The following is a 25,063-nucleotide window of genomic DNA, read 5'->3' on the forward strand; positions in this document are numbered from 1 at the left end:
AAAAATTTTCCCTTCGGTAAGACCTTGCTTTTATTTTTCCTTCCCCAATTCTGCCAGAGGCCTCTTTCCCATTTGCATGTGCCTTCATTAACCAAACCCAACCCCATCTCTCAGCAGGCTGCCAGCTGCATCCCAAATGAGGACGAATGTTGCATTTTGGTCACAACCCAGCACAAGTCCAATACTCGCAAGGGGAGGTGGCTCTTTGGCTAACTGTACAGGAAATCTGTTATACCTCAGGCACGGAAAAACAGGCCAATAATGAATACAATTACTGCTCCCTTCAGAAAAACTCAGGGCCATTCCTGTATGTTGAGCACAGGTGCTTTTTGACACGTGCCGCTTTCAAAACGCTGCTGTTCCCATATCCGATTTAATGCTAGCATCCAACCAGGCAGAACAATCTCATTAAGCTGCTCTTCCCGCTCGGAGCTGAACCCAGCAGCCTGTGTGCAAGGCAGCACGCTGGCGGCAGAGACACGATGAAGGAAGAAGAGCTGCAAGGGAAGTATCGGTACCTTGCTGTGAGGAGGAGCGCCAACACCTCCTTGCCAACACCGTCCACATCCACCACCAGGGCCAGCTCGTATTTTTTCACGGTATTGGAGCACAGGGTGACCTGGCAGAAGAGAAGAGCATCAGATACTTTGTTGTTCCCCAAAGCCATCCTCCACGTGTCAGATAGCCTGTAGCACTGGGGGAGCACTGGGTGCAGGAGGATATTGCTGAGGGACGCTCCAAAGGCCCACACAACGTAAAACTCCTCCAAGCAGCTGGGGACCTTACTGGTCTACGAAGCACTTCATTGCAGACTATTAATGAAGCATTTGGGGAGCAAACGGGTAACGGACCAGGAAGCGACGTAGGTGCCCCCTGGGGAATTCTCTTTAATGAAGCTTTTACCATCCCACAAGGCTGACAACAAACCATGAAATGCAGCTTAGAATAACTGTGCAATGGGAAACTAAACACAGACGGGCTTTGGGAGTTTACGAAGGACATTGCTCTTGCTGTTAGCCTTGCTATTGGGACACGGATGCTTGTAGCCTCCTGAGATAGGAGGAGCCAGGCTGCCACCATAGGTTTCCACTGCACGAGGTCTAGCCTCCATCTCAGAGAGCACTACCCGCTAGTCTCTGTGCCCACCGTCATTTTGGCATGACCCAGGGTGGGCAAGTCCCTTTGCTGATTTGCCCAATGCACTGTCTTGTCAGTGCCTCCCACACAGCAAGGGTGATGCTCCCTGCTGCTGGGTTTCTTTGATAGCTTTTACCTGCTGTTCAGTAAGAAAGCGAGTGTGCTGCTTCAATCTGTTTGGGGATGAGTTCACAACTGAATAATACCTTAAATTTTCCTGAAGATCAGAGACCACGCAGAGTTCTCAGTGGTCCCAAGCAAACTCATCTATATTCATTCTCCCCCCCCCCCTTTTTTTTTTTTTTTAAAAAAAAAGGCTGACAAATGACAGAACCGAAATGCAGCAGACCAAACTCGGTTCTGTGATACGCAAGGGCTTTCATGGAGGGAATATCTGCAGGGAGCCACTCCATGGCCAGCAGTGCCAGTTCCAGCCTCATGGTCCATCAGTTGCAACAACTAAACCCTCCTGCCCCGGGTCTGCATGTCCCTGACGTCACGCTCTGCTCGGCCAGGGCAACCAGCCCTCAGGCCTCCCTGGCAAATTCTACAGCCTGAGGTGTTACGGCACGGAGGAAAACAAGAGTGTGCGGCACAGCACAACCCTGACCCTGTGCTGAGCTGCCCTGCCTGCAGCAGGACTGCTCGAGCCCTGACCCTCTGGTCCTCATCCCATGATAAGGAAAGGGTGCATTTTGCCCTAATTCTTCTGCTGGTCCATATGTAGTACAGGGTCTCAGGGAGTAACAAAAGCCTCTGACAATCTCTGAATTGTTAAATACAGCTGGCACTTACCAGGGCACATGTAAACCAAATTAAAGCACAAATAGACTAAAGCTTTTCTCCTTGTATTCAGCACTGTTTTAAAACTGAGACACCAATTTTTGCTTTTAACTACAACAGCATAGATCCAAAGGAAATCCGTTGACTTTAACTGAATGATTTCAGCTTTACAAGGGGAAGCCGAGGGCAAAATGTAGCCCAGCAGATGCTAGGCAGTTCATGGCTGCCACAGCTTTTATTGTCCCCAGTAGAGATCACTGCGGTGAATGTGACTTCCTCTGCTCAACAGGAGAGCAAAAACAAAGCTGGGAAGAAAAGACGACTCTTACTTTAAACAATGACATCTCTGTTTTCAGCAGCCACCTTCTGTCCTCTTTCTTCCTCTGCCCACTTTAAACCAAAGAAACTGTTTGAGCAGCTCTCGAAATACATTAATGGCTTCTGTATTTGACCATACTACACATGATCTTCAGCTTATGGTTTTGGAAACAGGACTGTACTCCTTCAGAAATGTTCCAATGACCCAGGTAACAAAAGCCTCACATTACTGTATACATCTTACTTGCATCATGCTTAAGCCTAGCAGTGCTAAAGCCCTCTCATAAATTAATGAAACTTCAGCTCCACCTGCTGAGCTATGTATAGCTGGACTTTGCCCGTACCTGGATGTCCAGGAGTCCCTGGGAGCGGACGGTTCCCCTGCAGGGCATTATGGTAAATTCTGTTGGCTTGACATGACCTTGAACTCCCCTTCTCCAGGATGGCCTGCTGTCATCTGAGATCTGAACAGAACTGGTAACACTAGGCTCTCCAGGGCCATCCCCAGGGATGCGAAGGGTGAAAGTCATGGGCACCAAGGATGTGTTATTGAGGCAACAGGACAAGGTGCATGGAAAGCCTGCGAAAAATGACAAATGTGAATTTATGCATGAATTATCCCTTGATTCCTAGTGTGAATATTCCATTATGATAAAAACTATGCTTGGAATTTAGCTCTTTTCAATCTGAATTACAGCTAATTGAGAAGCTAAGCGAGTAATTAATCTTCGCTTGGTTTCCTTTTCCATTGATCACAGAGACTGCTTCCTTGGGAACATTCACTCTTAGTGATGTCTTAGTGAGCACGAGAGGTTTTTCTTTGTTTCTTTAACAGTTAGGAGCTCTCTCCGTCCTCTCCTCTCCCCCAAACCAGTACCAATTATTACTTGTGTATGAGTGTACATCCAGAAAGACCATAATAGTTTTATTCTGAAAATTCAGCCTATAAACCCCAAGTTCTGCCACCCCTGCTCAAGCTGAATAGAATCTTAACTTAATGATCAGGCACACAGTTTTGAATACATAAAAGCAGTGTATTGACAATGGGTAGAATCTGCAGTAAAAGAAAGGAAAGATGAAATTGGGAACTATAGCAATATGTAAAACACCTTTAAGCCAGCTTCTCCTGACCCTGTCACAAAATTATGATCAAATTCCAGTCAACTTAATTACAAACATAATTAGGTCATTTGTGCTCAGTATGATCAATGATGTGAAACCGTCTCCCTGTTGCCCACTGAAAACTGCAGCCAAGACCATCTGAACCTGAAAACTCTGTTTCTACTGAGTTTTTCTGCCTGTGCTGTCACACTGCTGCCTATTAGCGTTCTTGCATATATAATATACTCATTGCATATGCTTCTTTGTGCTCTGCCAGCATCCCAGTCTGAAGGACATAAGTGAGGTTCCTCTAGTTAATCATTGCAAGTGCAACACTCCCAGTGTTTCCTCTTTACTGCAAATTAAGGTTTATAATATTAAAGTATAGTAATTAGAAATGCTAGCTCAGCCTGATCAAACTTTTTTCCCCCTACCACTAATCCCATCACAGTCGGATTAGCTATAGGAACTAAAATCAGCCTATAAAAACCAGAGACAGTAGCTGCTGGCAGAGGTTAAGATCTTGGCGCCTGGCAAAAAAGACTCAGAACATGAGAACAGCCATAGTGGGTCAGACCAACGGTCTCTACCTGATTTCCTAACTCTGAAGGTGACTAACAGCAGGTGTTCTCTAGTCTTCCCCTCCCTCTGACCACCCTTGTTCTTCTCTACCTTACCAAGGTCTACTTCCAGCTCCTGGAGATGAGCGCTTCCTCAGACACAACTTTCTGCCTGTCTACTGTCAAACGGCTTGCAGTCTGAGCAGCTAATAACACCACCCCATTCATAGGTTGTCAGATCCCAACAGCGACACTGACTTGAAAAACCATTTTCTGCCTTGAGCTGGTCAGGAAACTGCTGCTATTCCTCTATGACACAGAGCTAACTGTACTTATACAGCGCTGGGTCTGTTGTTCCCACATAGGCACCAAGTGACATCTTAGATGTGCCACAGGCATAGATGTGTGGGGCTGGAAAATACAACACAGAACTCATGGGGCACCTGGGCCCTTCTGCAGGAGAAGCTGGAGGCTGGGCTGTATCCATAAGGCATCTCCTATTTTGACACCATCAGACTGAGAGCATGAGGACTTGTAGCCCACTTCACAGGAGGCAAGTCTGATGTTCGCTTAGAAGCTAGCAGGAAACATGTCTCACCTTGCTAACAAGTGAGCACATCACATCCGCATTGCACTCTGGCTTCGATTACTACCAAAGGTTTAAGCTTTCCAGTATGCACCAGTGATACAACCACACCTGGAAGGGATGTTCCATCTTTCTGCAGAGACGGGCCCACAGCTTTGATTCCCAGCCCGCTCTGGAGTGGACATCTTGCTTGGCTGGCCAGACCTGAGAGAAGGACACATCTCCCATGGCCTGGTTACAAAATGCCATCTGAATACGGATGGGGAGGAAAATCAACTGGAGATGCAGCACACAATTTACCCAATACTATCAACAGTGACAAGTGCCCATCTCCAGCAATTACTCCAGCAATCTAGCAGGGAGGCAGGAGGTGCACAGAAAGGACAGGGACAGACTTCACAGAATACCAGACGAGGCCAAAGTTGCCAGACACAGGCAATAGTTAGCAACACAGTTAAAAGAAAAAAAAAGCAAAAAACAAAAAATAAAAAAAACACAAAAGCCTGCCTCTTCTTGCTGAAAGAGCCTTATTTAAGAAATCGGATTAAATAGGATGAAACTTGTATTACATAACCATATTTCTTGTTTTTAGTGGGGGTTGCCTGGTGTGTTTCTTGTTGTTTTATTTATTCAAAAGGAAACAAAGAAGTGAAAGAGAGTGGTGATGCAGGGAGAGAAGGAAGTTGCTCAGGAAAGGCAATGAGTTTTCTTAAAAAGTCCATGAACAGCATGAAAACACAGAGGCATCCTGGGTGCAGAATGATAATGGCCCTTCAATCAATCCACAATTGATTTCACATTTAAACTTTAGATCATCTCAGTAAAAAGCCTTCTGTGAGACTGAGATGGAGAATCAGAATCTGCATTTCAATGGAGACGCCTTGAATGCTCAGACACAGGCTACGGCAGCAGAGCTCGGCTTTCAGGGGGGAAGGAGAAGGAGCCTCTAGAGTCTCTGAGGATATCCGTGCCTGCTGCAGAGCTATTGCTGGGGTACTTTACCTGGTATGTGACAATAAGGTGCCCTCACAGCACAGATTAATTTCTCATATTAACTTCTCACATTAAAGGACATCTGGGGAAACTGTGTCCATACCTTGCAACACAAACATCTACTCAGAAGAGCTACAGGCTAGTACATGGTTTAAATTCCCTTCTCCTGTTGCCCCATTTCCTAGGCCCTTCTGGGACAACGACATTCACAGTCATTCTGCTGCCAAGGATTAGGAGGCTCAGGTTGAGCAGACTGCAAGGGACAGTATGAAATACTGAACTTCAATTGCTCCCCTTTTGACCTCATGATGATCTTCACTTTCTCGAAATGACAATGAAGGAGAAAGTGCTCTCAGCACCAGTTCCACCATGATTTTATTTCCAGAACTCTACGTGGCACAGTGCAAATCAGTGGGAATCACTGGCACTAGCTGTTCAGTGATAAGCCTTCTCTCATCACCCAAAACCTTTAAAAGGTCCCTCTTAATCCTTTTGGATACTGCTGTGCTGGAGGTCTGCTGTCACACAACATCCAGTGTGTCTGGGTTTCAGCTCAGGAGCTCTGTCCAATAACTGAGTGTGCAGCGTTCATGGCAAAATATCATCTAAGCAACCAGCAGCCCTAGTTTTAACACCCTGAAGCCTGCTATGGCGGAACACAAGAAATAGATGTTCTTACGCTAAAATGTTCCATTTTGGTAATCCACAGCCTGTGGACCAAGCCCAGCATATACTCACCGAAAGAAACATCCCCAAAATGGAGGGAAGGTACATTGAAGTGAAAAGTCGGTCCGATGACGCAGCCCCTATGAGGACAAAGACAGGCAGGGGAAGCATTGGTTTGGCTAAAGAAAAGTGCTAAGCATTTAGTTTTCAATACTGTATGGATGGATAAAAGCTGGTCTCAGAAGCACTGCAGGTTTCAAATCAACACACCACCCTTGCACTTAGCACAGCATCAGTGTGGACAGGAGACAACCTCAGCAAAGCAATCATCAGCTGTTAGCAGCGATATGCCTTCTCTATCCCCGGTTGGCAATTCCCCTCTCCCTTGTTGAGGACAGTGAGATACAACAGTTTCAGTCCTCCTTGCCTTTTTCTTGCAGCACCGAATGACGTAGAGCTCCCCTAACCCAGCAGCGCTGCAGGAATTTTTAACTGGAAGCCATGTGTCCATGGAGCATATGAATAATTTTCCCTTAGCAGATCTTGATCCATGCAACCAATATCTGTGCAGGATTTTGAGGCATAAATCCAGGGGAGCCCAAATCCTCCACTGACCACCACCAGAAGAGCAACAGTTCTACCCAGTAAAGAGTCTCATGGAGAAATGCATGAGCTTCTCACCAATGCACCAGCTGACACATCCAAAAGCAACACATCTGTCAAACCATCCCAGACACGAGTGTCCCAAACCCAGCAGGCTACCTCACTCTTACTCAAATTCAGCAGCAAGGCTTCAAACTCGAAAATTCACCAAAATCCACTTCAATCAGTACTTGGAGCTGCACAACATCCATTAACTTGTTTCATGGTTGATGTCAATCAGTGACAACTCTATCTCCTAGTTAAATCAGGGAATTTGTTCAGAGGATTGCCATTCTTTCTGTGCCTGTTCTGTAAAAGGAATCATTCCCAGCAACCTGCAGGAGAGACTTGCATTCATTTTATATGTGGTGTCCAATTTCCAACATCCCTTTCTAACACCAAAGGAACAAACATTCAGGACCTTGTAGGTTGGTGACTGAATAGAGAAAAGAGAATAATCACCTACAGCTTGGGCATTTTCTGATTGTAGCTGGAACACAGATGGTCAACAAGCACTCAGAAAAACTGTCTTTCTGGAGTTTCAACCCAACACTAATTCTCAATTCTTGGAACTGGATCAGTTCCTGAGAATGAGCTAAGCAGTAAATCCCCGCTGCTGACCAAGTTCCCTCTCCAAGGACCTCGCATAACCAGACCCTAACCTCCCCAACCCAAACAGCTTACTTTGGATGGAGCAAAGGGAGCAAGCATGCTTTCTGCCACAGCACCTGCCAGATGATGATGGAAAGCCTCCTCCAAACCAGCCCTGACTAGGGATCACACTGGGAAAATGCCAAAGATGCGCCTTGCCAGACAAGTGGGGAAATGACTGCTATTTCTGCTGAGTACACCATATCTATACTCAAATAAGTTAGACCTGAATGACTGCCCAGAAGGCTGAGGCGAGAAGCCAACCCAGAACTCAGTGCACAACAGCTGATAACAGTACAGCTTGCAAGAAACGGGGAAAAGCAGTGGTTTTGGCAATAACTGTGCCTTACAGTTGGATCAATTAATGCACGTGAGAAGGGAGAGAAGTGTCCTTGCAGAATGTGAAGGAAAACACAAGGTGGGAGAGGAATCACTTGAATTCTCATCCCCATTCCTTCCTTCACAACAAACTCCAGTGCAGTGTCCCACAGCCAGTTCTCCTCCAGTCAAAACAACCAAGAGCTTCTCTCTGCAGAGGGACTGAATCCAGCTCATGAAGCCTCCTGAAGAAGGAGGCTAAGCTTGAACTGGTGGGGAGACATCTCAAGGGAGTTTGAAGACAAACAGCTTGAATTATGGGGCTAGAGAACGAGATGTACCAGCGTGGGATAGGGATCCCTGAAACGAAGGCAAAATGGAAGTCGAGGAGGCAGACACCATCTCAGAGAGAAGTGGACTGCAACGGGAATGCTGAGGGACAGCTGCCTGGGAGCAGGTGGAGGTGTTGGGGCTCCACCAGAGGGGCTGCAAAGAAGCAGTCACCAGGGAGGAACACCACCAGGATACAGAAGAAAAAAGAAACAGCAATGCTCTTTCACTCAGGTAAAGGTCTGCAGTGAGCCTAGGGCTGCGCTGGCACAAGGCGGGGGACAGTGGCCACAAAGAAGGGTAGAAAGTCCTGGGTTGGTGGCAGCAGGGGGCTGCAGGCACTGGGAGCCATCAGCAGGGAAGCCAGGACCGTTTCACTTGGATGTGGAGAAACCAAAAGACAACTGTGCCTTGGACAGCTGTTTCCTTCCTCAGGAACATGGCCATTGCAGGGCAGAGACAGTGGGCAGCATCTGAGAAAAACTGTATTCTGCTGGTGATAAGCACATCTTTACAGGCAAAACCTGCCCTTGCTCAAGGAGAAAGCTGCTTATGTAAAAACATCCCATGACCAATTTGGGGGAGGGACAGATGAGAAGAAATTATTTGATTGTGAAATGTTCCCTCTTGATTTCCAAAAAAAGCAGCACTCTCCCTCCAAACAGAAAGCCAACATAATTGTTTCTCTACCGGAGGTCAACAGACCTACTCACCACTCTCTCTGCAAAGTAATAACCTTGTTCTTCCCTCTTATCCATTCGAACCTACTTCCCTTACCTCACTGGTGAATCAACCACAGATTCCTCTTCACTTCACCACTACCTGGGCCACTGCTCAACCTCAGTGTCTCCCAGCAGCAACAGCCCAGGAGGCTCGCTGCCAAGGAGGTATGGTCAGCCCAAAAGCTCCCAAGCACCCAGCACCAACTTGGGATATCCACGAAGATATCCCACCTTGTTGCCCGCAGGGAGAAGCAGCTGGGACAAGCTTGCATTGCTCGTACTCTGCTCTGGTCCCAAGAAGCGAGCTTCGCACTGCCTATTTTTGTTAGCCTCCAGTCTGACAAGATGCAATAGAGTCAAGAGAGGGTCCTCTGAATGTCACACTGCACTCCCCAAGCCTGTTTTTTGTTTGTTTGTTTAGAGTTGGGGGGGATTGGCGATTATCTTTTCTAACAGCAACAGCCCACAGGATGATTCCCGAGTCCTTTTGGAGCTGCAGAGCTCCTGGTCTCCTGCATCAGCACTTTCCCAACTGCACTAAGAAGTTACTATAGCATGTGCTACTCAGGAGCAGAGAGGACGGCTGGTCCCATCACGCTAACATGGGAGATGTTGCTGAGGATGCTGCTACCCCTTTTGCATGGATTATCAATGCAGGATTTTAAAACACTACTTTTGACAGCAGAACCACCCAGGCTGGCACATCCCTCAGCCACCTTTGAACACCCCTTGGCCTCTGCTCATGCAGCATCCCTTGCTCTGCGTCTAGGTGGGATGTCCAACACCATCCACTGCCCAAGCAAGGTTGACATCATCACCCTATTTGCCATGGCCTGAAGGAGAACATGCGATACTTGCAGGAAGAAGTCACTCCAGTTCCCAGGCACCCAGGATTGAGCAACAGGCATCTCTCCAAGCAGCCAGGCCTTACATCTCCACACCTTTCCTGTACAGTCTACAGTCAAACTCTTTTTTCTTCCAGCAAGGGCAATGTCGCTAAGAACCCCGATCATGGCAAAGGCTTACAGAAGGAACTTGCTGCTGCTCAATTCTGTGCTAACACTATCCTGGAAAGTCAGAGACCTGCCCTGGCTTGACTGCAAAGAGAGAAGTGTTTCCCAGTTCTCAGGTTCTTCAGGAGCTGAAGACTTCCACAGTTAAACTGGGCACTGAAAGCATAGCAGGCACAGTCACTTACTCTCACAGACAGCTATGCTTCATCTGCTGCTAGCAAGCAACTACAGGGTTCAAACTGGAGTCAAGGTTGAAAAGTCTTGGCTCTGAACCCAGCATCCCAAATCTAAGACCTTAGACAATGCCTCTTTCTCTTCTCTGCTCCACCATAAAATGAGGATATCGGTACAAGTGTCCCGGTAGTGCTGGGAGAGACAACTACCCAGACAGAGCAAGTGCTACAGATATGCAAACATCCAATTCCTACAATCCTCCTTTACCTGATAGTCAAGGTCACAGGTTCGGGGGATCCATTCACGCTGAACCTGAATTCTTCTGTGAACTCCCCCAGGATGGTGGACCTGAAGGAGATCTGGAAGACCTGGAGCCCCTCTGGTAAAATGATGCCCTCCCGGGGGTGAAAAGTAAAGCAGGAGCCCAGAGCCGTAGCTGGAGGGACCAAGGTAAAGAGAGCATCGATGGCTCCTTTGTTAAACAGGATTGCCTACAGCAGCAAGAAAAGCAAAATGGAGATACATAAGGAATCATCCTTTCATACAAAAGGCTGATTTACAGACGTTAGTTGTTTAACTAGAAAACAAAAGACAGAAGATGTTGTGTACTGCTTCCTGAAGGAAGCCAAAGCAAATACAACAGGACAAATTCTGCCTTTGGGTTTGCTCATGCAAAGCAGCAATAACACCGTATAAACGGAGTCACACCGGGTTTATTCCAGTGACATAGAGCAGTCCACTGAATGGACTTGCAGTGCAGAGTAGCTATCGGCATAACTGAGTTGATTCAGAACAGTTCCTAAGAGCAGTGTGGGAACAGCATTACTGGTGAATCATCACATAACTGCTTGTGGCCAGATAAGCCCAATCCTGCTAAGTGCCAAATGCATTCAGTTTCCATTGCAGCCTACAACCAGAGGCACTTGTCACCTCTCAGGACCACATTTGCTGGGGTATCGCTTCAAAACACACTTGCTCCTTATTGAAAATTGGGAACATAAGCCCCATGGCAGAGAGAAAAGCAATAGAACCTTGTGTGCTACAGCTAACAAGGTAGATTAGACAGAAATAAATACAGCAATACAAGAGCAAAAGAGTGATTTCATTTTGGGGAATGACCTAACAAAACACTCTAGGAACTTTCTGCAGACAAGCATCGTTCATGTCCTTTGCTGGGGACTGGATCCTTCTGTTGAATATTCCTGTCTTGGTCTCACTTTATCAAGTGCTTCAGCAGCTTCAGGTGAGAGACATTATGGTGGAGCAGGGCAAAAATACTATACTCTCTTTTTCTTAACCTATTTATTTTACCAACCAGTCTTCTACATATAAGCACCCCTTATTTATTGCATAAAGTAGAACAAACACTTAGACAGCATGATAGCTGAATTCAGAAGTATTCCTAAACTCTGGTATAGCACAGGTTTTAGGCTTCTCACCATTTTTCTTTAACCTGCTAAGTCTTTTCTCTTTACTCAAAGACAACGGTCAGGAAAAAGATGGGTGAGGGGGATACCAGCTCCCCCTGTTCTAAAGAACCTCCTTCATAAATATGCACGGCCATCAATGAAGACTGCAAATTCTTTGCAAGAAACTGCAAATTCGGAACCAGTGCCATATTTTGCTGAACACTCGAGATCTGCTGCCTTGAACATGCCACAGTTGTTCAGTGCTTCTTCAGCTTCAACTCTTTTCTACCGGTCAAGATACACCTACTTCTGCCAGCAAGTACTGGCAGTATGTCACCAACAAACCTGCCCAAAGCAAAGCTGTAAATTTTCTGATTGCTGCAGGGCAAAATCCTGCCATTTCCATGGACTCCTTTCACCTGTTTTGGGTTTCTTTTCCCTACCTTTTGTCCTTGCAAAATCTGGCAGAGAAATTGAGAAAGAAGCATAGAATTGTGTTTTGTTTTTACATTTTGCAGCTGCTGCTGAAAATATTTTCACACACTCCAGCTCCTCAATGGTAATCTGAAAACTACTCTCTCATGTATTTTACATCCTGGTTACAAATGGCACTTAGGGAGGCCATGCTGAGCTGAGGTTTACCCACAGTCTAGCTGCTTAGGACAGCACTAACAGCATCATCTACTTATTCATATTTTCTGAAGTAATGAAAATAATAAATTGATACAGAGAGAAGCAATAAAGTATCAGCATTAAAAATGCATAGAGAGCAAAATATTTTTGTACAGAAACACCTTAGCATGCCCTTCCCTGTCACAGTCAAGCTTTTGAAAATGTCTGGCATGATGCATTGCCTCATTTACTACCTCTTTAGGTTCCTTTGTTTTTCATTTTTGCAGAGATTTGAGGCCACTGTGGGAGGTAGGTAAACTGAAGTTTCCTTTGCTTCATTTGCAGAAATTCTCTACTCTTTCTAGAGCCTGAGATGTACCAAGACTGAAGTGTGGTGAGATGGAGGCAAGGGAAAGCACTCCCAGTTCACCTGCAAGGGACGATTTTGAGCCAGGAGACCGGATAGCATTCCTCTAACTCCAAAGAATTAGTAGGATGCACTTAACTGAAAACTGTTTGCAGTGGACGGACTTGAGTTCAAATGCAGTACATTTGCCATAGCTGCTTTTTAACAGCCAGAGTATAAAGGTGCATTGCACCCAGGGCAGAAGCAAAGCCTTTGAAGGCTTCCCTAATTGGCCCAATGTTCTTTTTGTGTTTCAAGTTTTTCTGCGTGTTGCTAAACGCATCTGACACAAAACCTCCCAGCTGCCCTCAAGACGAGATCGCTAAGAAAAAGCCCACAGGGAGAAGCAGAGATGTGGGCTTTGTGAAAAAAAGATACACCTTTCAGACCCCATAAAAAACGCCCAGAATGTGTCAAAACCCCTGAATATGATTATTATGGGGTGCTAGCTACCCTGTCCACAGTTGCACAAGTCTCCGGAAATCTCACTGTACACAAGGCTCACTGCCCTGCAGGACGCGGTCCCCTCTGGCTGCACGGCTGGACAGGGAGAGCCAGCATCCCTGCCGAGCACGCCGATGGCTGTCACTCACCTCGTAGCCGTGCGCCGATCCGACAAAAACCTTCCCGATGTCAAGCTGGTCAAAGCTGAAGCGGAGCCTGGGCCCTATGCCTTCCCCTCTGATGCGCAGGGGGAGCCTGGTCTCGCGGCCTGGGGAAGAGATATCCATTTCAGTACAGCCATTCCCTCTGCTGCCCTGGATTTTTCCGACTACCTGGGCCTGAAGGCCCAGCGAGCCCCTGACCACTTGCTGACAGGGACCAGCTCCAGATGCTCCACCGGAAAATGAGAGACGCTTCCCATCCCTCAGGAGATGTGCAGGGAATAAGATGCCCCTTGGGCTGGGTTTCTGGTTTAGCGATCATTTTATACCCTGAAAAAGTGACACTGAATTTAAAACATTATCTATGAATTCCCTCCCATGCATTTAGATGAGTTTTGAAATCCGTTCAGTGTCTTTCAGCAGCGGCACAAAGCTCATGAAACAGAACCAAAGATAAAAATACGCTGTCTATACGAATGCAATATGAGACGATAGCACAGGAATCGAAAAGCAGGGGCCGAGGCAAGGCAAAGCCCCCCATAGTGCCGACGGGCACATCTGAGGGCTGGTCAGAGCAGGCAGAACGCAGCCACTGCCTGTGCCCATGCACGCACAGCTCCGTACCTGCGTGCCCCAGGGCCTGCCTCCCACAGCAGCCCCGAAATTAGACAGCGCCTTCTGATCTCCAGAGGTGGGAAGCACTCACCTGCTCCCACCGTGACGCCAGAGCCCGGCTCTGCACAGACACTCTGCCTGCAGCACGCTGAGCAGTTATGGAAATCCTGCCTATTCATTACTGACAGTCAGATAACAGGGCACACGTGCTGCTTATACGCATATCCCTTACGCAAAGGTAACCGTGAGAACCCAGGTTCATAGCCAAACTCTAAGATGCTGATTTTCTCCTGTAAGGCTGCTAAGATCACCCAATGCCAGGTCTTTTAGTCTGAAGGCTGTTCTGAACCACTGGAGCAGCCCAAAGTGCCTGAATCCTAGCCCAAGTTTGGGATTGGGTCTCTCTGCCATCTCATTCTGTTCTGCATGGGAAGGGAGTAGCACGAGAGGGAGACGAAAGCCCCAAAATTGTATATAATCTTCACTGTAGCTTTTGTGCAAAAATATTCCTCTGTTCCACAAGCTTCTTTTGTGTGATACCATTTATTAAAGATTAGGAATTAAATGGTTGCCTTAAAAAAAAAACTTCTGCACAGTTATTCAGAATACCTAAATGGCTTCCTATGGGAAGGAAGGACCCAGATATGATAACATGGTGACTGTATTGCAACTTGAAAAGCTCTCCTGGAATATCCTGAGCCCGTTTCAATGATTATTGACTTTTTGATCTCACAGCCATGTTTGATAGCATCCAAAGCCAGGAAATAATTGGTATGGAGCTTTTGTTACATTCAACATTTAAGCAGATACAGCCAAAGTCTGGCTGATAGCAGGGATGAGGGTTATATTTTACAGTTTGGCTATTAATTGGAGGGCTATGTATTTCTATTTCATGGATACTGCAGAAGAGGCAGTATCGGTGCTCACTGTCAAAAGACGTTTCCATCTTGGATCACATGTGGTTTCATTTTCATTAGAAAGAACCCTAGGTGTAAACCACCAATGCTCTTGGGAACTGGCAGAGACTTCCAAGGGACAAGCTTTTGCCTATGATCACACTGTAAAGCTTAAATGCGCAGACCAGTATGAGAGACTCGTCCCACCGCCAATGCAACCAAACAAATCAGTGGCAATTCTTGTCCTTCTGGAGCATGTCCTCAATCTCTCTTGAAAGTCCAAAGAAACCTTCCTTTCTACCCTACGTTGATCCTGGTAACCCCAGAAATTTTGCTCTTCCTCTTTCCAGCTGAGCCTCAAAGTGGGCTTTTCCCAAAGGAGAAGGAACAGACTATGCTACAGGCAGGATCACTTAGGAGAGCTGAGAGGAGACCAAACGAGAGTGCGTCCTCCTCCTCTTTGCTAGGAGCTGGGGCTTGCAGGTGCATTCAGCTTTTGCCCAAGGCCTGCGTAGGCATGAGCTGTGGTCCTGCGATTTTCTCACTGCAGCATGTGGCCTGAAGCACACAGACCAGCACGAACCATAGCAAGGGCATGGAGGGGCTACAGCCCCCTGCTTGCCCCCCATCCCAAATCCACACCCAGCACTGGAGTCAGAATTTGGATCCAAGTAGGAACAATAGCTGCGCGTGTGACACAGGGTGTATGAATTGGCACTACTTTTCCTACAGTTGCCTCCTTGCTTTCAAATACTTGGTGGTGTAAATGGCACAACAGCCAAGGACTTTGAACGTCACTTAACTTTCACTGCTTTCTGACACCTGGCTTCCTGTTCACAGAACATCCCCATGTTTTCTGACTGGTTTTGAACATGATTCTCATTTAACCATGTCACTAAACAGACACCCAGAGTTTTACACTGCCAGTACAGTCCTGTCGCAACGTAAAGGAGTGAATGTCACTTGGGATTTTGTCTCTCTAGCTACAACAATCCAACACTGATGGCATGGCCCAGGCAGGTGAGAGTGGCTTAGAATGGCTTTCTAGAAGACACTGGACATAACTGAATAGGAGGAGTAATTACTGCACTTCTAACTATACACCTCCCTAAGGGCCAGGATTTGGAAATCTGTCACGTAGAGTTGATGCGAAAAGGAGAAACATTTCTGAGTATAGTCAGACAAACTTAAAAATGAATTTTAGGTGACTGACCCCCACCCTCTTGTATGCTTTCTTCCAGCACTCAGGAGCCACAGTTTTATTTGCATGAATAACTAGGAAAGTTCATTCTGAGCTTAAATATTTGCCAAGAGCAAATTTCAAATCACTTCTCTCCTTAACTGCCAGATTTGCAAGTTGTACAGTGCTGATTAGCTCAGTAAATCACCTGATCCAGAAGCATCTGCTAAGCAATTTGCAGAGGCACCTGCAAAAAAGTAGAGGCCAGCAAAGCCCCTTTCCTGTGGGGGCGGGAGAAGATCCAGCTGCACAATCCATGGTGCTGCATCGGGGCCTCCTGCAGCAAAGCTCACAAATACCCCCAGCAAGGGGCACACGGGCCCTCTGCAAATCGCGCGCCAAAGGGATTTGTGACTGGCATGCAAGAAGCATGAGGAATGCAGTCACACTTCTTGGAGGAATCAAGCAGCAAAATTAATTAACGCCCTAATTAAGGATCGTTATTTTTACTTAAACTTTTTGCACCAAGGGACCTTGACTCTGACTGTGACAGTCTCCACCCTGACAATACACAAGATCAGCTCTATTTTATAAGGGATGGGGTAGCCTCACAATTTAAATGAGATCCCTGAGGTCCCCTCAAGGATCCGGTAGAAGAGCATGGAATGGAGCTAAGTTCTCCCGAGGGCCAGTCTGGGCCTTTAGAGAGTGACCTCCTCTTACCAAATGCAGACGGTTTGCCCAGTTCTGTTCCCCTGTCTCCCAGACTGGCTCAAGACTTGCATGCAAGTCGCCTTCCAGTTTCCCTGTGACACAAAGTCCTCCTAGCGCAACCCCAGGGGACCCTTGTAGCAAACTGATGGATGCCCCCGTCACCAGAGCAAGAACCTCAGACCTAGGAGCACAACAGCACTGAGGGAGGAATCCCTCGGGAAGAACTTTTCAAACACAGCCTTGCGTTCCCCAGCTCTAACTGCAGCTGGTGGGCAGGAAGACAGTTTGTTAACACAAGCCCTGTGTAATTACTGCATGTGGCATTTGCCAAGTAAACCCTATGCAATTACTGTATAAATAAAAAGCTGTTTCATGACATTTGTATCCGTCAGCTTGGAGCACTAAGGAAGGCAACAAAGCAGCCTTGTTAGTGATTCCACCACCCTCCAAAACAGGAGCCTGGATGCTAGAGGACCATGGGTTTCACATATCTTCCTTTTAGATGGGGTGGGAATATGGGGAAACCCACAGTATTCTCTGGATGGACGTCTGCTGGTGAGCTCTCACTCTCAGAAAATACCTTAAAAAGCACCGTGTAGGAAAGGCCTGGAGCCTGAGAGGAAGGGCACAGTAACACAAACCACACAGCCTGGTGCAAGCATTCTCCACCCCATGCTAGCACAGCAAAACGATCACCTCTGTAAGGGCAAAGGTGGTATATTTGGGTGAATGAATAATTGCTCCCAGCAGAAGTTGTGACAGCACTTCCGTCAGACAGGACAGGCATAAAGCTTGCCTAGCACGGATGGCTTGGACTACAGTTTCCAGGGATGGTTTTCACTCTGCTGAGTACAGCAAGCTCTGCGCACAGTTACCTGGATGAACCATAGGCTTAGAGCCACAAGGTGACAATTCCCATGCAGGGAAAGCAGCACTGTGCTGGCAGGGGGTGGGGGCTCAGCAATGCTCAGCCACGTTAGCCAGGCAGCACCTGGGTAGCAGGAGGTGATCCAGAGCCAGGGAGAACATTTGCAACACTCTGCTTCTACTGCCTCAAGAATCTGATTATGCATCCCCGTAATAAAGACTCATCTTAGGCGTAAATGGTCTGTAGGGGTTTAGTGCTGTTCTGCTAAAGCCGTTCTGCTGTGTGGTTCTTTGTCCTTTACAAATACGTCACAGCAGAACAAAAGCTAGCAAACCCATGGCATGAAAGCTCATCCCTTCATCGCCTTAGCTATTCTGGGGTCAATGATCCAAGCTTGGAAACCAGGCATCCTGGGCCCTGACGCCTTGGATAGCGAGTTATCCGGAAATTACGGATACAGCAGATGTGTCCCAGCACAGCCTTGCTAACCATTGGCACTCCCTAGCAATAACACGAGAGCTGAGGGGGCTGGAAGACTCCTTTTGTGTCTCATCATCACAGTGGATAAGAAGAGAGGGAGAAGGGAGCTGTACCTGAGATGTCACAGTAGACAGTTTGTTGATAGACTCTGGCTTCTCGAGGTTTAAAGATCACATTAATTTCAGCTGTAGAATTTGGCCAGACGTCTCCCTCCTAAAACAGAAGGGGACAAGAAAACGTTTATCTTCAAATGTTACATTTCATGTTTTCAGCCACAGCCTTGTGGCCTATATTTACAGTGTCCACGAAGAGCAAGGAGCAAGTGAACATTTGTCAGTAAAATTTATAGGAGAGTTTGAGAACAGCTGCAAGAAACTCTTCTCAATCCCTTACCTTTACTAGTACTGGGCAGAGGCCTTTTGCTAAACCAGGGTTATAACTGGAAGCAAACAAGCTGGTTTACACTCCAGCAGATCAACTAGGTCAACTTTCACCAGTGGTACCAGCTGGTCTAAAGAAGAAAATGTACCCTCTCTCCTGCAAAACTTCCCTTACATCCTCATATCTCTACGGCTATGTGAACACTTTTAACTCAGATCGGGAGAGAATTAACAATCAAATGGATTTTTCCATTCTTTCTTAAGAATATGCTACCTCTCATACACTTCACCTGTATGTGCATGTGTGTATATACATACATGCATGCATATTATGTGGTACACAGGTGAGTCAAAGGCACTTGGCACGTAACGGAACAAGCCCTCCTGCCTGGGAATCGATGAAGAACCGACTCCTTCCTGCTGATGGTTGCTTCTGCCCTCAGCCACGAGCCAACACACAGGTTCCTCCAGTTGATACAAGATCTGAGAAAGGAGTCGAGAGTCTGATATATCCCTGTTTACCTCCACAAGATGCCTACTGTTTCCCTGAACACAGGATCAAGCAAGAAGAGATGGGGTCTGCTCACAGCTCCACACCTTCAGCCAAAACTCAGCTAGAAAAGCTCTCCTCTTTGTCATGCTCTTATTCAGAGATTTAAGTCCGGGCCACGCTACAGCTGCTTCCTTGGAGTCTTCTCCCTCTCCTCTGCTCCCAGAGGAGCAGAGCTCTCCGGTCAATGCCCAGGTCCTGGTGCTGGTACTCTCCATCCCAGGCAACCCACAGCTCACCTGCACCCAAGCCTTGCTGTGCATTTTAGCAGACATCCCTAGCTGGTAAAGGCATTCATTCATTTCTTCCAACTATGTTAAACTGGTAAATAAAGGCACCCCTTACATCCCCTCAGCCCCACTTCTACAGGCATCTGACTCATGTCCTAACATTACAAATGGCTGTTCATGCATTTATTGACATAAATATATGCACCTCTGACAACTGTAATAATACTCCAGGAGAAATGAAAAATTTATCTTACAGAAAGGGACAAAGAATATACCAAGTTATTTTTCTACCAACAGAGTAAGGCCTGATTCTGCTCGCTGCAGGGTATCCCTAGTACTTTGTCCAAAAGCATCTTGAACTGACTGGAGCCTCCGGCACTCCTGCAGTATAAATATTAAATAACTATAGTACCTCCCATTGACTTCACACTTACAGCTCAGAGGACAGTCCCAACAAAAATTGAAGAACTATGACACAGTGAGTTATGGGGCTGCTGCTCCAAATAATTCCCTAATGCGCAGTCTGTTTGGAGTGAACAGAACAGAGAGGAAAGAACAGGCTTGGAAAAAAAACCTATTCCAAACACTGACAAACCATCACCATCACAATAATAAGGAAAGTCTGAAACCATAAGTCACTTGGATCCTTCTCATAACCTAGAGCAAATATATTTGCCAGATCAAATGTGCTTCGTGCTATAGGTTTCTATCCAGCAAGCACTGCACGAAGATGAAGCATTATTATATCCCAACGCACTTGCCTGAGGAAGCATACGGCACGATTTGGGGGGCATCAGCCTGCAAGCCACAACCACCACACTTGCCTATTAGAGAGCCTTTGGGTCCCACAGGGATGCAGCATGGACTCCTGAGCATCCATAGAGTTACCTTAGATTTATGGCAGTACAAATATTCTGGGGGCTCGGAACAACATAAGCTTGGTTATGATGCCTGGAGCTTATCTAAGACAAGCCACCGAGAAGAGGCAGTCAGATGATAGATTTCCCTGGCTTAGCTAATCAGAGTCTAATAACTCACCAGTGCTCATCACCCAGCTGCTCGCTGTGTGTTTAACGGAATGAATTCAGTCATCTCACCCCAGGCAGACTGTCCCCGGGGAGGCGGGGGAAGCACTACGCAGCTGATTTTGTTTGCTTCAAGCCTACCGTCTGTAGCCGAATGCACATCTCAGCTCACCAGCTTTGTGAGTTTCTCCTTAAAGGGTGCTGTATGGACTGAGCAGCCCAGGGGTAACGTTTGACCCCGTCTGGTGCTGCCAACCTCTGCCCAGAGCACTGCGGAGACCACTCGTGCAGTCCCTGAATGGCAAAGGGCATTTTGCCTGGCTTAAGAGCACCATCAGCTGCACAAAAACTCAGCTGTTGCCACACTGAGGAGGAAGCATTACCAAAACACTGCTTAGATCAGAGTGATGACGAGGCCCGAGGTCTTCATCTTATGGAGAGGTCTAAAGCAGAGAAGCATGGCATGTCTTGAGCCTTATAACCAAAATACATTACCCAGCTTTTGGTCTGATCCCCTGAACTGTTCTTATTATACTTATCTACAGGATAAAAACATGAGCAATGCTATTTTTTGCACTTACTCTTGATTTCTTAAGATTGATCCTTCAAAACTTCACAGAAACGTTTCAATTCACAGTGTAGGCTGATCGGCAACACTGAATGCCTTATGTGAGAGCACTCAAGGACAGGCATCGGACATCAGAGTCTATCCATCCTCTCCATCACAAAATTGTAATTTCTATGACAAAATGAAACTAGTCTGTAGTTTCACTTACACCAATGAGACTCCAACTGTTCCTGGATTTGACTGTGGTTCTGCAGTCAGAATTACGAGGGCTGCGCACAGCCAGATGACTTGGAGGCACACAGCTTAGAGTTTGGACTGGCTGTCAGACAATGTCTACCATAAATTGAGCACCAGATTTGCTGGGACTGTATTATTCCTTGCAAATCTTTGGAATATATCTGAAAAAGCAGAGTAAGGTTTGATATCATCTGGTCTTTAGTCCAAAACTGGCCACCCTAAAGTAGGGTTTATAGCTGGATAGAGGACAGCTTCACCAAGCCAAATCATGCCTGGGACATTTAGAGCACATTCTTCCTTCCGTCGAAGCCAGAAGACGAGCTCCTTTAAGTGTAACGGAGCAGAACCAGCTTTTCAGATCAGCTACCTAACAGAGTACTCTTTTGTTGCTCACTTCTTCTGGATTCTGCACTGATGGTACTCACTGGTCTATTTATGCACCGCAATCAGACATATGGGCCCTGTGGACCACTTGGGGCAGTTTGGTTATTACTCAAAGGCTGACAGAGGCGATACATCTCCTGTTAATGGAAGCAAGTGTAATACAATTCATAAGCAAAAACAAACCTAAGCAGTAAAGGGAGAAAATTAAAAAGAACCGTCGGCCTGATGAATATGTATCTGCTAACAACAGCGCAGTTTTACAGCTGAGTGAGTTTAGCTGACTTTGGCATTCGATGAACTCCAAGGCCAGCACATCTGTGATAGAAATATGACTGACACAGTGATCTTTGCCTACTGTTCTGGAGCGAAGTAACAGCAATGCATCACAGAGGCAGCAATGGGGACAGACTCGATGGCACAGGGACCCACGAATGGGGTGTGGAGCCAGAAGGCACAAGCAGCGGTGGGAGGCAGTTCATGACAGCACACACCATGAGCTGCACTCAGATCAACTGTCCTCCTTCGGTCATTGCTTCAGCTTCGTGTGAACGGGCTTCAGTGGGCAAACGGACCCGGTCCCCACTGTTGGCAGGGAGCCAGCTCTAGTAAGCAGCTCAGACTCGCACTCTGCATGTGTGAACTAACCCAACTTGCACAGGAACAATCCTGGCTACAGCAGTGAACGTGTACAGGGAGACATTGCAACTACAGCAGGGAGGGATTAATAAAAAGAGAGCTTCATTATATATATATATATATATATATATATATATATATAGGCAAATTCTACAGAAAGTGAGGCACAGCAAGGCTTTCGCCCACAGTGGGAATCTATCCACACCACTGTGGTACTTCCACCGCTCCTCCCAGAGCAGCCCACCACCTTCCAGGAGCTCCTCTGAGGCAGGGCTGACAGCCCTGGTTTCCCAAAGGAGGTCCCAACGTATACAAAGAATAAGGGCTAAATCTCAAAGGCCTGAACACCTAAGCATTTGAGAAAGATGTGGGGTAGTCACACTGCTAAAATACTTAATGTTGAATCACCGACAGGGAGCCGTGGGCTAGCATCCCTTGAATGCAGGAGCTGAACAGCACAGGGTCTCCACCAACTCAAGCAGAACTGGAGATATGTGGGGACTCCTGAGACACCCGATTTTTGCGTTAAAGGTGGGCGGTAAGGATACCCCTCCTGCCCACGGCACTGTAAAAATGTTTTCTAGTCCAAATTCAGCAGGCCTCGGCAGGGCCAGGCAAGGTGCCTGTGCATGGTCCTGGCTCCGCTGGACTGCACGGTGTCTCCTAAGGCAGGCGGCACAGGAGTGCTCTGCGGAAGGAGGAGACAGGGCGAGCTCTGGGCACCCAGCCTTGGCTCCTCCGAGGGCCACAACAGGCCAGTCCTCCAAGCAGCTGCCCTGAGTGAAAGGACTCTTGGCCTTGGCTGAAGAGAAAAGCAGGCACGAGCAAGGGACTCCCAGGACAGGGAAAGGCCGACATGAGAGAAAACAGGCAACATCTAACTCTGGACGCCTACGCATCTCCGAGGCCAGGGGAGAGCAAGCCACAAGCAGACGTCAGGGGATTGAGCTAACACTCACGAGCATTCAGTGCTGCCAGTCCCTGTGCTCCCGTGCAAAGCTCTATTGCTCCTCGCACCCTCCCCACAAATGCACCTTTTGAAGCTCCTGTTCCCCAGCATGCCTGGCTCTTTCCTTTTCACCCACTCCGTATCCTGTTGAGGATGCAAACACTTCAACAAGCTTTCTGTAAGCCTTTCCCAAGCCTTCCCAGGTGATGACAAAGCTCCCTGTACTGCAGGAGCTCCAGCAGGAACACCTTTCTGATAGCCTTCCTGAGAGCTAATTTGTATTCATGATCCTTCAGCACTTAACCAGTGTTGACCTTGTGACTCATTTCCATCTAAACATCTTAATGCTTTATTACCTACTGACTGTAGGTACTTTCAGTTCAATATATCTAGAGACACCTTAAAACAGATGTAAAGTCAAACCAGCTCTAGCTACAACACTGCTTCTTTTTAAAAACAGACTTCAAATCGTCCTCCCTCAAACTTTGTTCTCTTACCCTTGTTCTGAGCTGATTTACAGAGCCATAGATACATCTATCCCACTCCGAAGGGGCAATCCTGGGACATCCGCTTGCACAGTAGGCTTCCAGACATGCCCACCTCCATGGCACCTCCCACACTGCTTGTGGAAACGCCTGTGGGCAGCCCCAGACTGCCTGGCTGTGCATCCAACTGCCTCATCACCGGAACGGTGTAAAAGCCCCCGGAGTGCAGGGGTACGCGGTGTCCCGTGTGGCCTGGAAAGCAGCCTCTGCAAGTGCTCCGGGCTGTGCTTGCAGAGTCGCTCTCTGTGCAGACACCGAGCTTGATAACAAGAGCTACCCCTTGGAGGAATCCCATCCAGTTTGGTTTGGGATTTGGGACAACGTTGCCTACACTCATCCTGTTCCCTGAAGTCATTTTCTCCTGCCGTGAACAGGATAAATACATCTAAGTGGGGAAAACAGGAGCCATACTAAAAAGAGGAACTGCCTTGTGCAATCACAATTTAATTTCCTTTATCCCACCACTCTGGGAACACTGTCCTCACTTAATCCTTGTTTTTGTCTAACCTCTGCCCTCAGCAGTCTGTACGCATCTGTAATAGGCACCTGGTAGCCAGACCGCAGAGCCAGCAGAGATACCCCGAGTCCCACTGGGTGCCAGGTCTTGCACCTAGTAGGACATCTCAGGTCTGGTCCTGGAAAGAAAAACTCTGGCATCTTCATTTGTGCAGGAAGCTTTTGGAAAGCAGCTCCTAAAGGAAGACAAGCCCCTCACTACTGTTTTCCCAGCCTTAACTGACTCGCTGTTCAAGGCTACCTCTACTCTCTACTTAGAGACAAGGCGGCACAGAAGGCAGGACAGGGATATCAAGGCTTTGCAATCTGCTCTGGCTGCCTGCTGGTCTCCACTGGGAGATGAGATGTTGCTCATGACACAGGAGGCTCTAACCGTCCTGGCCTCATCCCATCCCTGCATCGCTGCTGCTAGCAGGAGGAAGACTGGAGCTGGGTCAGTGCTGGCAGGGCATTTATCTGGGTGGGCTCAGACTCCAGCATTTGATCCAGCCTCTTGGCCCAAAATATCCCAAACTGAACATCAAAATGGTGACCTCCCCCTGTACCCCAAAATATATCTTCAGAGACACTGGGAGAACACTGCAAATTTACATCTCCAAACAGCAAAGGAGTGGAAATGAGTCTCCGCAGGCATTATTCTGACTGGCTAAGTTCCTGATGGGGTGATTTGCTCAACACCACTGAGAGCAGAGTGACTGCTGCAACGTTGCTGGGATCTGTCTGTGCACTGTATAATTAATCAGCGTGCGAGGGAGCCTAGAGATTTGGACACACGTCGTTTCTTCTTTTAAAGCCTAAATAGATGAGAATCAACACACAACACCCTTTGCTGTGGATGATTTTTTTTTTGCCAGGGATGATTTCTTGCCAAGCTCCAGGAAGCCACTCAGTGACGCACCAAGATCCTGATAAGGGACCTATCTCCATAAACCTGAGGTGCTGCTGGATCCCACAGTGCAATCAGATGAGATTTTCCTAAGACACCAGAGGAAACAAGCCTAAGGACTAGCACTATAACTCATACTTTTATATACATCTGCATAGCTCTCTGGAATAATTCTAATGCAGCATTATTGCTGGAGTCTTGCACTCATATCCTTTCACAAGCAAACCTGCACCAGTACCTAGTAGACTCAGTCCCTTGAGCTCCTGCTATGAAATCAGTGTTCTACAGGATTCTGTGTATTTGCAGGGAAACTTTTGGCAGTATGTACACAGAAAACTTGCCTGTACTGTCAGTGAACTTGTAAGCCAAACAGTTGGA

General features: G+C 47.2%; 1 protein-coding gene across 1 annotated transcript in view; it reads right to left on the bottom strand.

Moving 5' to 3' along the window:
• HYDIN (HYDIN axonemal central pair apparatus protein) overlaps positions 1–25,063 on the bottom strand; it is a 171,943-nt gene that overhangs the window by 101,267 nt on the left and 45,613 nt on the right. Inside the window, exons 9-14 of the mRNA XM_026107399.2 lie at positions 17,893–17,992; positions 13,015–13,133; positions 10,262–10,485; positions 6,217–6,284; positions 2,583–2,818; positions 519–619 (exon numbers count right to left, since the gene is read on the bottom strand). Of these exons, the coding sequence (XP_025963184.2) occupies positions 519–619; positions 2,583–2,818; positions 6,217–6,284; positions 10,262–10,485; positions 13,015–13,133; positions 17,893–17,992 (848 nt within the window). The remainder of the gene's footprint in view (positions 1–518; positions 620–2,582; positions 2,819–6,216; positions 6,285–10,261; positions 10,486–13,014; positions 13,134–17,892; positions 17,993–25,063) is intronic.

Source organism: Dromaius novaehollandiae, chromosome 13, assembly GCF_036370855.1.
Source record: "Dromaius novaehollandiae isolate bDroNov1 chromosome 13, bDroNov1.hap1, whole genome shotgun sequence".
Lineage (NCBI taxonomy): Eukaryota > Metazoa > Chordata > Aves > Casuariiformes > Dromaiidae > Dromaius > Dromaius novaehollandiae.